This window comes from Jaculus jaculus, chromosome 5 (assembly GCF_020740685.1).
Source record: "Jaculus jaculus isolate mJacJac1 chromosome 5, mJacJac1.mat.Y.cur, whole genome shotgun sequence".
Taxonomy (NCBI): domain Eukaryota; kingdom Metazoa; phylum Chordata; class Mammalia; order Rodentia; family Dipodidae; genus Jaculus; species Jaculus jaculus.
This window is the reverse complement of record NC_059106.1, coordinates 108,933,655-108,946,072: the sequence shown is the minus strand read 5'-3', so window position 1 is coordinate 108,946,072 and position 12,418 is coordinate 108,933,655. Positions and strand designations below refer to the sequence as shown.

The 12,418-nt window shown below is 38.2% G+C and overlaps 1 protein-coding gene across 6 annotated transcripts in view; it reads right to left on the bottom strand.

Annotated features, from left to right (window-relative positions):
• The window catches only part of Itsn2 (intersectin 2), a 210,627-nt gene that overhangs the window by 44,882 nt on the left and 153,327 nt on the right, over nucleotides 1-12,418 (bottom strand). For 5 of the 6 annotated variants that reach the window (XM_045151310.1, XM_045151315.1, XM_045151313.1 and 2 more), the window contains 2 exons: nucleotides 11,541-11,637; nucleotides 10,766-10,957 (listed from right to left, as the gene is read on the bottom strand). In XM_045151310.1, coding sequence (XP_045007245.1) covers nucleotides 10,766-10,957; nucleotides 11,541-11,637 — 289 coding nt within the window. Of the gene's footprint in view, nucleotides 1-1,506; nucleotides 4,609-10,765; nucleotides 10,958-11,540; nucleotides 11,638-12,418 lie in introns of those variants that run through there. The other variant, XM_045151316.1, reaches the window with a different exon arrangement.

The following is a 12,418-nucleotide window of genomic DNA, read 5'->3' as shown; positions in this document are numbered from 1 at the left end:
GAGTTTCATCATTATGAAAATGGCAGCAACATTAGCACATTAATATAGAAATTGATGGCATGGACTCAAGCCAGACCACTCAAGCAACTGGCACTGTGACTTTGAAAAAGTAATTTAATCTGTTTTAATTTTTGCACCTGTAGAAATGATTCATTCAAGAACCTTAGAAAAGTATCTGAGTCCTCAATAAACAGCACTCCCACCCTCTCTCTTTTTGTAGCCAGAACTTCAGTGTTTTAAATGGTGGTAAGGTTAGCACTGTGCTCTCCGTATCCTTGTAAAACCTGTCTTCATGGATCCCTCTCACTACCAACCCTTGACTGGGATCTCATAGGTCTGTGTTCCAACAGCTACAGATATGCATGGTATTACATCATTCCACCAGCTTCCATGTACCATGTACTAACTACCTGACTTACTGGCTGTACAGTTCTATCTGGACATCCCATGGGTGCTTTATAGAAAAAAATGAACTCACCTTTCCCCAGCTCTGGTTCTTTCCTGGAGTAGGTGGCACCATTATTCCCCTTCCACACCCACTCTGTCACTCAAGATTAAAGGCCTGGGATTAATTAATACTTCACTTGTCCTCATCAATGCTCAACTTTTGACAAATTTCCCTCAGAACTGTTTTACCACTTTTATTTACCTTGGCTGTGTACCAGAATCATCTGGGGAGCTTGGAAAAGTCCTCATGCCCAGCTGACCTTTGGGCTTAGAGCTTCCCAGGTCATTCTAACAGTCAAGCCAGAGATTCTGCACCACTGACCTGCCTGCCACACCTCCGCTTTGAGTGCCCTACAGAGATGTTGACCTGTCTCTCTGTAGGGTTCATCACACTCCTCCTCTGCTTGCCCCTCAGCCACAGGAAATTTATACTGCTGAGCTTAGTAAGGTTTCTTTTTATCCTGATTCTGCCACTGTGCCATGCACTGTGAAAGCTCGGATGCTTTCACTGTTGTTTTGGTATCCTCAGTATTTTGCTTGGCCTTAAGAAAATCTTCAATTCATGTTAGCTGGGTAACTTTCCAGAGATGAGGGAGATGGTCTTAGGGAAGAGGGTGTTCATGCTGTTACATTTTGACCCATATTTTTCTTTTTGCCAATTTATATAAATACCAAGTTTATTATGTAATTGTAAATACTCTGTTTGGCTCTGATTCCCTAAAGCACTTTAGTGAAGTAGTCTTACTTGGGGTGGAGGAATGGAGGGTGAAAAAAGTTTTATTCTACATCTGCAGTTAGTTATAAGTTCCTTCCAATCTTTTTAAAAAAACTGTAGAAAAAAAGACTAACAGTCTCTTTTCTAGATTATGTTTCCCTTTACATTTTAGTAAACAATAGCATGTTAAAATAAAAATTTCTTTTGCCCTCAGTGATATAAAACAATTTATTGGTCTGTACTCAAAAGAAAAAAGAATTTCCCAAGACATTTAATCATACTCATGTATAAGTAAAAATAAGTTTTAAAGAATGCTTCAAAAGAAATACACAATACAAGTAATATAGTTTGTGTCCTTTTAATAACACACTTGCATAGTTATAATACAACTTTGTAAAAATAAAAACAGATTATTCATGCCAAGCGTGCCTAGCATTTGCACAATCTCAGTATTTTTGAACTAGAGTTTAAGACACACAAAAGAAAAATGTAAGGCAAACACAGCACTTTGCAACATTGTAATAGTTTATGACATTACAGCAGCGTCACAGCAGCATCAGTAGTGCCATGCTAGGCAATGGTTTCTCAGTATTCCATCAGAGATCTTATTTACAGGAATTCATAACTTGGTAAAATTCATTCTAAGAAAACTTGGCAAATAAAGCTTTAGACTGGAGTTGGCATTTCTCTCTCTACTTTTCCTTCCCCAGTTTCTTTTCAGCTATCAGTACTCATACTGTATCTTAAAACAATAAAATAGTAATTAAATTTTTAAATAGTTATACTATTTCTAAATGACTCAAGATTGCAGAGAAACTATATCATCAGTAGGGTTGATTTTAGTTTTCAGTTTTTCTTAAAAAAAAAAATCAGCTTTGATTTTTAGAACTATTTTTTTCATTGCCTGAAAACCCATCAAGTGCTTTAAAAATGCCTATCACATAATGAAATCTCAAACATATATTTTTGTCATTTGCTACAAGGTTCAAATTTATTTAGTTGTATTCCACTTAAAATTATGTTTGCAATAAACTCCTTCTAAGCAAATAGAAAGCTGCCTCATACTGAGTCAGGAAGAGAACAAATACATGGCTGGAGGAGGTACTGAAAAGGACTGCATGCACTGTGAAGATTTAAGTGATGTGTCTGTTTCCTTTCTTTACAGTTTTCTCTTGAATAGATGACAAAATACCTACACGGAGTGGGAGTTCACTCACCACAGCAAGTGGACTTCCCAGACTCCCACTCAGCTTAAGCACTGGGCTGATGTGATTTAATCCATAGGTACCTAATGACACATTATTTTCAGATTGATTAGAGATGCTAGGCTCAACCTGAATGCCATTTTAAATAATCGACTTTTATCAGCATGAAGATGAAGTGATTTGAGCTATAAAAATATGTTTGAAACAATTTTTTAGTATAATGGATAAACCGCAAATAAAAGTTACAAAGAAAAAATGTTATATGAAATTATGTGGTCAATTAACAGTGGCCTGCTTTCTATCAAACATAGTATATGAAGCAGCTCTCTTTACACTGAACTCAACTCAAGGGTACAAAAGCAGAAAGCTGAGGGAGAGAAAAGGCATGACCAGGAAAGCCATGTAATATGGAACAGAGAGTTTTGAAAAAGGAATCTGTTTTGGCACTCTCTTTTAGTGACTGCCAGTAAGTCTGCTATTCCACCTGGAAAATGTTATTTTTGCTTTCCTATTATGTCATACAAAACATCATGGTGATGCCAAATTCTATGAATGGGGGTGGCGTTAGAAATACTCATCCCAGGGAACACATAGACACATCTCCCAACACCCCAAAAATGTGAAGTATTTTGAGACAGCTAAACTGCTGGTTCTTATTCAAGCATTGAAAATTCTTGATTTAGGCAATGTACAACTAAAATAATTTATTCATAATATACAGGCACATTAACATAATATTGCACAAAATATGCTTTTGACCTAAACTCAGAGGTATAAAAGCATATTTCATTTTTCTGTGAGGACTTGGTGATTATATATGCATTTATCTTGACTTAGACATTTCACTAACAGTAGATTGCACTGCAGTTTGTAAACATTTTAAATTGCATAAACTCATTGATTTTCAGATATACTTTAATACTGTCTACTAAAACTCCTTTTTGTTTCAGCTAAGTATTCTCACATATATTAATTTATAAGGTCTGTTAGGTTTAGAGTGCTTTCCACTCAAGGAAAGGAAATAAAATCCTATGGCTAAGTAGCCTACATTGGTGAAGAATAGATATTAGCCAGCAAAGTATGGATGATAAAGTTAATATTTTAGCTTCTGCAAAAGCTGCACAGATGTAGAGAAATGCCAGCCCCCTGTACCCTTCCTTCACTGTGAGACTTTGGCTAAAGCGGGCCTGCCTGCTTCCAGCCTGGCTTATACTTCAAGGGTTCCTTTTATCTTTATTAAATACATCAAGAATGCCAACAGTGTTGTTTTGTGTACTAGGACATGAACTCTGACTTTCAAATATATTATAGATAACAAATGCTCTAAACTAGGGAAGGTTTCGTATCTCACAGCCAACATGGGAAGCTTTAATTCATTAACAAAACAAAACAAGAACACAGCCCCCTTTTAGGTCACTGGTAAAGAAGTGACAACTCTGTGCTGGAGCACATTCCACAGTGCCTGTGGCCTAGAGCACAGAAGGCCCTACAGGTACCTGTGCTCTTTCCTGGGTGCTGAGATAGACCAGACACCCCACTCTGGCCAGAGTAGGCCACTCTTCTTTCCTGTGAGATAACAAAGTTCCCCCAAAATGTTACTGTTCCCATTCAGATTATACAGAAAACACAGAAAAGGCTGTTTCCAATTCCTGGCTTTTAAACAAATTTAAATATTGTTACTCATAGTGGCATATTGTAAAGTAATCAACAGTGTATATCTGATGGTAAATCACAAATTGAGCCAGTGAAGAGCTCATTGTGATTAGGATTAGATCAAATATAATAGCAGAACATAAGCAAGCATCATCTGAAGTCTGTAATGAATATACATGTTGCAATAACATTAGAAAAGCAAGGCAGCCCATTCCAAACCAGAGAGAACAGTTTGTGCAAATAGTGGGTCTTTGTGTGTTTGAACTCCCACCATTTAAGAGCAAACTAAATATGCATGCTAATGACCTACAATTTCCAAATTAAAAAAGAAAACCGCTAGAGGATGCCAGAGTGAACAGCAGGGAAAGCCACACAAAGACCCACTATCCTTGAACTTGTTACAAATAAATTTTTACTGTAAATTAGAAACACAAAGGAATAATCACAAGTGGCTCTAACATTCGAACGAAGTAAACGAATTGTGTAGGAGATATTTGATCAGGGCTGCCTGCCCTGCCTCCACGCTAGAGTCAAACTTGGATAGTGGGTCTCTGGGGTGCTTTCACAACTGGAAGACAACATTGGGTCCTAAAAAAAGAAAAATGAGGAATAAAATGAACATAAAGCAAAATAGGTGGGTGATAAAGTTTGACCACTAATAACATGCAACATCAACTAAATAAATTTGAACCACTAAAATGCTCAACTTTTAAAAATGTTCCAATTATGTAATAAAATGAAAATAATATTTATAAGAGCTAAAGAAACACAAATGGTACTCTACATTTTAACAAGTTCTCAATGCTGATACAAAGACTGCAAAAATAGATTATTTACTTCTAAATATCTGGGCAGTTATAAAAAGATCTCAAATTAATTCCCCAGTTATATTTATTAAAGCATCTTCTGAATCATATCCTATAGTCACTGTAGGCTCATACAAAATTTCACAGCTATCAATGCAATTGATTGTACTCATCCACTGTGAAAAGCAATTCTGAATCTTCAGCTTCTAGTAAATAGTTACTTTGAATAAACAGAACTGGCACTCACTAGTCTTGCAGGTGATTTAAATAGCGGTTTAAAAAATTCTATTTATTTATTTACAAGGATAGAGAGGGAGAGACAGGGACAGAGAAAGAGAAAGAATATAAATGGGTGCACCAGGGCCTCTTGCCACTGCAAATGAACCCCAGATGCATGTGCCACTTTGGACATCTGAATTTATGTAGTTACTGGGGACTCAAACCCATGCTGCCAGGCTTTGTAATGCAAGCGCCTTAACCACTGGCTCATCTCTCTAGTCCTAAATAGTGGTTTTATAAGAACAATGCATTTTTCTTTTCTTTTCTTTTTTTGGTTTTTCGAGGTAGGGTTTCGCTCTACCCCAGGCTAACCTGGAATTCACTATGTAGTCTCAGGGCCTTGAGCTCATGGCAATCCTCCTACCTCTGCCTCCCAAGTGCTTGGATTAAAGGCGTGTGCCACCACACCCGGCTTAGGAATAATGAATTTTGCAGAGCAAATACTTGGAAATTGTCCTGAGAACTAAAGAATTGAAAGCTCTTTACTTTTTATTTTTTTTTAAAAGGAGGGATGGAGGGAGACAGAGAGAGAGAGAGAGAGAGAGAGAGAATATTGGTGTGCCAGGGCGTCCAGCCACTGCAATTGAACTCCAGATGCTTGTACCACCTAATAGGCATTTGTGACCTCACACCTGCCTCACCTTTTGTGCATCTGGCTTATGTGGGATCTGGAGAGAGATCAAACATGGGTCTTTAGGCTTCACAGAGAAGCACCTTAACCACTAAGCCATCTCTCCAACCCTATTTTTAATTTTTGTTTTTTTTCTGAGGTAGGATTTCACTGAAACTCTGTAGAAAGGCTGGTCTTGAACTTACAGCAATCCTATCTCTGCCTTCCAAGTGCTTGGATTAAAGGTGTGTGCCTCCATGCCCAGCGACAGCTCTTTTATAAACTATGATGGATGACAAACCTTTAGCTATTCATTTATGTAAAACAAGAAAGTATTAAGGCTTAGCAGTTAAGGCACTTGCCAAAAGACCCAGCTCAATTCCTCAGTACCACATAAAGCCAGATGCAGAAGGTGGTACTTGTGTCTAGAGTTCACTTGCAGTGGCTAGAGACCCTAGTACACCCATTCTCTACCTGCCTCTCTCTCAAATAATTAAAAATAAATGAATAAAATATTAAAAAAGAATTCAGTTTTCAGATACAAACTACAAAAATGCAGGCACATTAGCCAAAAACGAGGCAGTAGATAAGTTATAATAATTTTAAAACAAAGAAAACTTTGAAAGTACCTTATTTTGAAACAACCCTTAAACATTCTGTTGCTCCATTCTCAATATGTATAATGATCAAGAAAATCAAAGGCACTTCCTCTTGTCCCCCACGTTTGCCTTTCCAGTAAACTGTAACTACTTATTCCTTAGGTCTTAGTTCAAATGCCTTCTGCCAAGCCCTCCATGATAACACACCTTCTTTCTCCACATCCACTTAGGGGATCTTTTCCCAATATGTATGTAAATATTCATTCAGACAATTGTAAATTTATTTGAATGTCTGTTTCCCACTAAGCTCTGAAGCAACTTTGGTGCAAGAACTGTCTTTTCATGTTTGTACTTCCCATGCCTGTAAGTACGTGGTGAGCACTCAAAGAACATGACTGATGTTAATGAATCTCCTGCTTGACTAGGAGGAAAAACGAGAACATAAAATCCAGAAACACCATGGAAGTTAAAATCTGAAACAAAGTGGACTTCATTTCTTTCTTTTTTCTTTTTTAAAGGCATGAGCCTGGCTTTTTTTTTTTTTTTTTTTGTTGTTGTTCATTTTTATTTATTTTACTTGAGAGTGACAGAGAGAGAAAGAGGCAGATAGAGAGAGAATGGGCGTGCCAGGGCACTGCAAACGAATTACAGATGAATGTGCCCCCTTGTGCATCTGGCTACCATGGGTCCTGGGGAGTCAAGCCTCGAACCGGGGTCCTTAGGCTTCACAGGCAAGTGCTTAACCACTAAGCCATCTCTCCAGCCCTTCATTTCTTAAAATTGTATTGACCAGTAATGATTGAAGGATTGTTCTTGCTCTTATTTCTGTGTTTGGATATTACAATTTCCTTGTTTTATTTCAGGAAAGACTTGAAACTAGGTGTTTTCTACATCTGTGCTAATGCTATAGACACGAGCACAAAAACTATTTAGTGCTAAAATAATTAAATTAAAATTTCAATTTCTCATTCATTTTAGCCATAATTCAAATGCTCAAAGCCAAGTGTGGCTAGAGGTCACTATGTTGGAGATATAAATATAGACTTCTTCACTACAGAAATTTGTTTTGTTCTTTCTTTCTTTCCTCCTCCTTTTTCTTTTCGTGTGTGTGTGTGTGTGTGTGTGTGTGTTTTGAGGCAGGGTCTTGCTCTAGCTCAGGCTGACCTGGGATTCACTATGTAGTCTCAAGCTGGCCTTGATCTCAGTGATTCTTCTACCTGTGCCTCCCAAGTGCTGGGATTAAAGGTCTGTGCTACCACGTCCGGGGCTTAGAAAGTTTTTCTTTTCTAATTCTTTATTTGCAAGCACAGAGAGAGAGAGAAGAGAGACAGAGAGAATGGGCATGCCAAGGCCTTCAGCTGCTACACACAGCAGGTACATGTATCACTTTGTGCATCTGACTTTATTGTGTCCTGGAGAAGTGAACTTGGGTCATTAGGCTCTGTGGGCAAGTGCCGTAACTGCTGAGCCATCTCTCCAACCCAGGTTTTTAACTTATTTTTTAATATTTTATTTTTATTTGATAGAGAAAGAGGGAGGGAGGGAGAGAAAGAGAATAGATGCACCAGAGCCTCCACCCACTGCAAACGAACTCCAGACACATGTGCCACCTTGTGCACCTGGCTTACATGGTTCCTGGGGAATCGAACCAGGGTCTTTTAGCTTTGCAGGCAAATGCATTAACCACTAAGTCATTCCTCCAGCCCCTTTATTTATTTTTTTGAGAGTGAAATTCCAATGAGGTCCTCAACCACGGGCAAATTTTGGCTCTCACAGCTTAATCCACACAACATAAGACGGAATACTCTTTGGCCAAAAGCATTTTGCTTTGTTTGTTTTTGGAGATAGAGTTTTACTTTCTAGCCCAGACTAGCCTCCCACCCTCATCCTCCTAAGTGTGGGAATCACAGGTGTGCAGCACCATGCCTGTTTGCCAAAAGTAATGCATGCAGATTATGTGTTCCTGGATAACTAATTCATGCTCTCTGTATCACTTATGTACAAACATTTACTAGCAACCCACTATTTTATTTAAGAATAAAAAGCTGGGAATGTAGCTCAGTGATAGAGCACTTCTCTTGACTGCATGAGGCTCTGGGTTCATGTTTAGCTGGGTGTGGTGGCTCAGGCCCATCATCCCAGCATTTAGGTCAGGAACTTAGGGTCATCCTCAGCAACACAGTGATCTCAGGGTCAACTGGGCTGCATGAATAAAAAGTGTCATAAACTTAGGTTACTTCTTTAGGAGATTACACTCGAAGTAGATTTCTGAAGAGGAGCTTTTCAAATTAGCCCTAGAGGGGAGCCTGACAGAACTGTCATGGAACAAGTAGATGAAAGGCAGGAAAGGTCTGGGGCATGGTCCTCCCATTCCTAAAGAATAGCTATCATCTGTTCTTTATATGTACTTACTATGTGAAGTAGGGTATTCTAACACTATAAATAATATAGAAAATATCAAAGCAGTTTTGTAAACTATCAAACTTTCAGATGTTACAAAAACCAAATGTACTGACATTCTGGACTGATAGCAAGGATCACTAGGCAAAAATCTTCAAATACAGCAAGTCTCAAAGTATCTGCATCTCTCAGGCCACAGAAATGTGACACTGGTACTTATAACTAACCAGATAAGCCAATTTCTAATTAAACACTGTAAAGTGAAAACCATCAACGGAGCTTAAAAATAGTCATCCATTAGGTAATCCAAGTAATTATAATTTTTGAAAACATTAATTTGTGTGTGTATGTGTATTCTTGCATGCATGTTGAGGTCCGAGAACAACTTTCAGGTTAGTCCTCACCTGTCCACTTTCGTTAAGGCGGGGTTTCTTGCTGTGAATTCTCACTCAGGCTCTTTGCTGTGCTCACCATGGGCTTCTGGGTAATTCTACTTCCTTTGCCACCATCTCTCTCTACCACTCACTTAAGGCTTTTACATGGAATCTGGGGATCTAATTTTGGTACTCCAGGTTGAGTGGAAAGCAGTTTATTACTGGAGCCATCTCTCCAAACCTGTTGTAATTTTCTTTATTTCTGAGACACTTTAATTCTTTAATTTTTAATTCTGTGACACTTGTGGGAATATTAAATGCCTCCTCCTATTTCTAAACTATAAAATTTAGTTGATTCATCTAAGGAGGAGTTGTCTTTCAAGATAAGACCTATCTTTACAACTTTAAAGTGAAAATAATACACATTATACATATAGCATAAAATAAATTCAAAACCTTTGCATTGCAATGAATCCTAAGAATGTCTCTGTTGATTTAGTTACCAATTATATGCTCCAATGAATTAAAATGAAAGGCTGTTTTCAATAATTAGACTAGAGTGATAGAAACACAAATCAAGAAAATGTAAATAAAACAAAAGAAAAAAATGGCATCTACTTTAAAAAGACAAAAAGTTATTTCAAGTACTGTTTGTTCCCTAATTTACTATTACTGCTGAGTTTCTTGGCAACTATAAAAAAGGCTATTTAGCTAGACTAAATAGATTGCTCAGTGGTTAAAGGCATTTGCATGCTAAGCTTAATGACCCTGGTTTGATTCCCCAGTACTTGGGTAAAGCTAGATGCACAAAGTGACGCAGGTGTTTGCAGTCATTTGCAATGGCAGGAAGCCCTGGAGTGACCCTCCCCGCCCCCCCCCCCCCCCCCCGCACTCTCTCTGTTCTCTCCTAAACAAATAAATATTTTTATAAAGCTATACAGCTAACAAGATATGTTATTATATAGCAACAATTTTTATGTTTTTGAGGTCAGGAATATTCTTCTGAATATTGTGCAAGTGATATTGATTCACACATCTTTTGTAACAGAAGTAGTTCTCTAAAGAATGACCTGTTTTACAAATAGTTTAAACAGGCTTTTTTTTTCCTTCAAGCCAGGTACTATGTAAACATGTGGAAAATACATGAAGAGGCCACAAAATTAATGGCAATTATAGGCACAGCTACTTTTTATTATGCCGAAAAGAACATTGGATCCTGAGAAAGGGTGGTGAAGAGAAGCCGCAGTACAGGTGACCATCATAAAAAACCCCACAAGATAGAGTACGTACTGTTTTCTAGATGGAATCTAATACTAATCTCTAAAGTTAGCAGAAAGTGTTTGAAGAAAGGTAATATAACTTCTTCCCGCCTTTGGCTTTTATTTTTTTCCCCAAGGTAAGATCTTACTCTAGCCCAGGATAACCTGGAATTCAATATGTAGTCTCAGGTTTGCCTCAAACTCAGTGATTCTCCTATTTCTGCCTCCCAAGTGCTAGTATTAAAGGCATGTACCACCATGCCTTGATATAAGACAGTTTTTCCTTACTTGAAATATGAATCCTCATTTGTTGTGAGTTCTAAGTTTAAGATCTGATCCAGAATAGCAATAAATGTAATAATACAGCATATGAAAGTTTTCATATCAGATGAAAGGTAAGTAATTTGATACTACTCACACTGTTGACTTGGATCTGAGTCTGTCGTCATCTTAACGTAGTTTGAAGGAAAGAGACCAGTCACCCCATTTATTTCTCCTTGCCACCAGTCAGGATCATCTTTGTTCAAAACATTAATAAGTTGTCCTTTGGAGAAATTGAGCTCATCTTCATTATTTGCTATGTAGTCATACATAGCGATCACCTGACATACTATCAAAAGAACAGCAAAATAATCAGTTCATTATTCCTACATGAATTATTACTACCTGTAGAAGTAATTAATATTTAATACTAAGGTTATGCTAATTTTTTTCTTGAGCTTGTCACTTTCCCATCTTCCTTCCCCCATTCTTTCTTATGAAATTAGCTCCAGTTAAAAGGCCAAGTGTGCTGGGCATGGTGGCACTCGCCTTTAATCCTAGAACTTGGGTGGCAGAGGTAGGAGGAGCACTATGAGTTTGAGGCCAGCCTGGGACTGTAAAGTGAGTTCCAAGTCAGCTGGGATTAGAGTGAGACCCTACCTCACAAACAAACAAAGCCAAGTGAACTGTTTCTTCCTTTAAGTATGATAAAATAGCAATTCCACCTTGAAAAATTTCAAGGAGTGAAGTATTTCAAGTATCAGTGAGAAAGTCTTGCTTTTTTGGAAAGGAAGTTCTCAGTGGCATGTTACTTTTAGCAGAGGTAAGGCAAGGAAAAATTTTCATACCTTTCAAAAGAGTTAGGTAATCTAAGAGGCTGCTGTGCTTTAACAAGTTATCTATGATGAGACACAAGTTAACCACTTTCTTACCAGCATGAAAGGCAGGTGTGGTTCTTTCATTACTTGGACCCAAAAGTTTAACATGGCTAGCAGGAAACCATCCTTTCTGTCGCTTTTTTCCTCTGGCCTATAAAATTAGCAAGATAAATACATAATTAAAAGATGAGGACTGGAGAGATGGCTCAGCAGTTAAAGGCATTTATTTGCAAAGCCTGATGATCCAGGTTTGATTTCCCAGTACCTATATAAAGGTAGATGCATGAAATGGTGCATGCATCTAGAGTTCATTTACAGTGGCAAGAGGTCCTGGGGTGCCCATTTTCATTTTTTCTCTCTCTGCTTATAAATAAGTAATTAAAACAATTTTTTGTTCATTTTAATTTATTTATTTGAGAGTGACAGAGAGAGAAAGAGACAGATAGAGCGAGTGTGAGAGAATGGGCGCGCCAGGGCTTCCAGTCACTGCAAACAAACTCCAGATGCGTGTGCCCCCTTGTGTATCTGGCTAACGTGGGTCCTGGAGAATCGAGCCTCGAACTGGGGTCCTCAGGCTTCACAGGCAAGCGCTTAACCACTAAGCCATCTCTCCAGCCCCTAAATTTTTCTTTTAAATAGGTGAGATTACAATTACTGGGGCTGGAGAAATGGCCCAGCAGTTAAGGTACTTGCCTCCAAAGCCTGAGAACGCAAGTTTGATTTCCCCAGAACCCACATGAAGCCAGATGCACAAAGTGGCACATGCATCTGGAGTTCATTTGCAGTGGACATAGGACCTGGTGTGTCCATTCTCAATTTGTCTTAAATTCTTTTCAATTTAAAAAAATTTACATATTTATTTGGAAGCAGAGAGAGAGATAGCAGACAGACAGGATAGGTATGCCGGGGCCTCCAGCTTCTGTAAATGTACT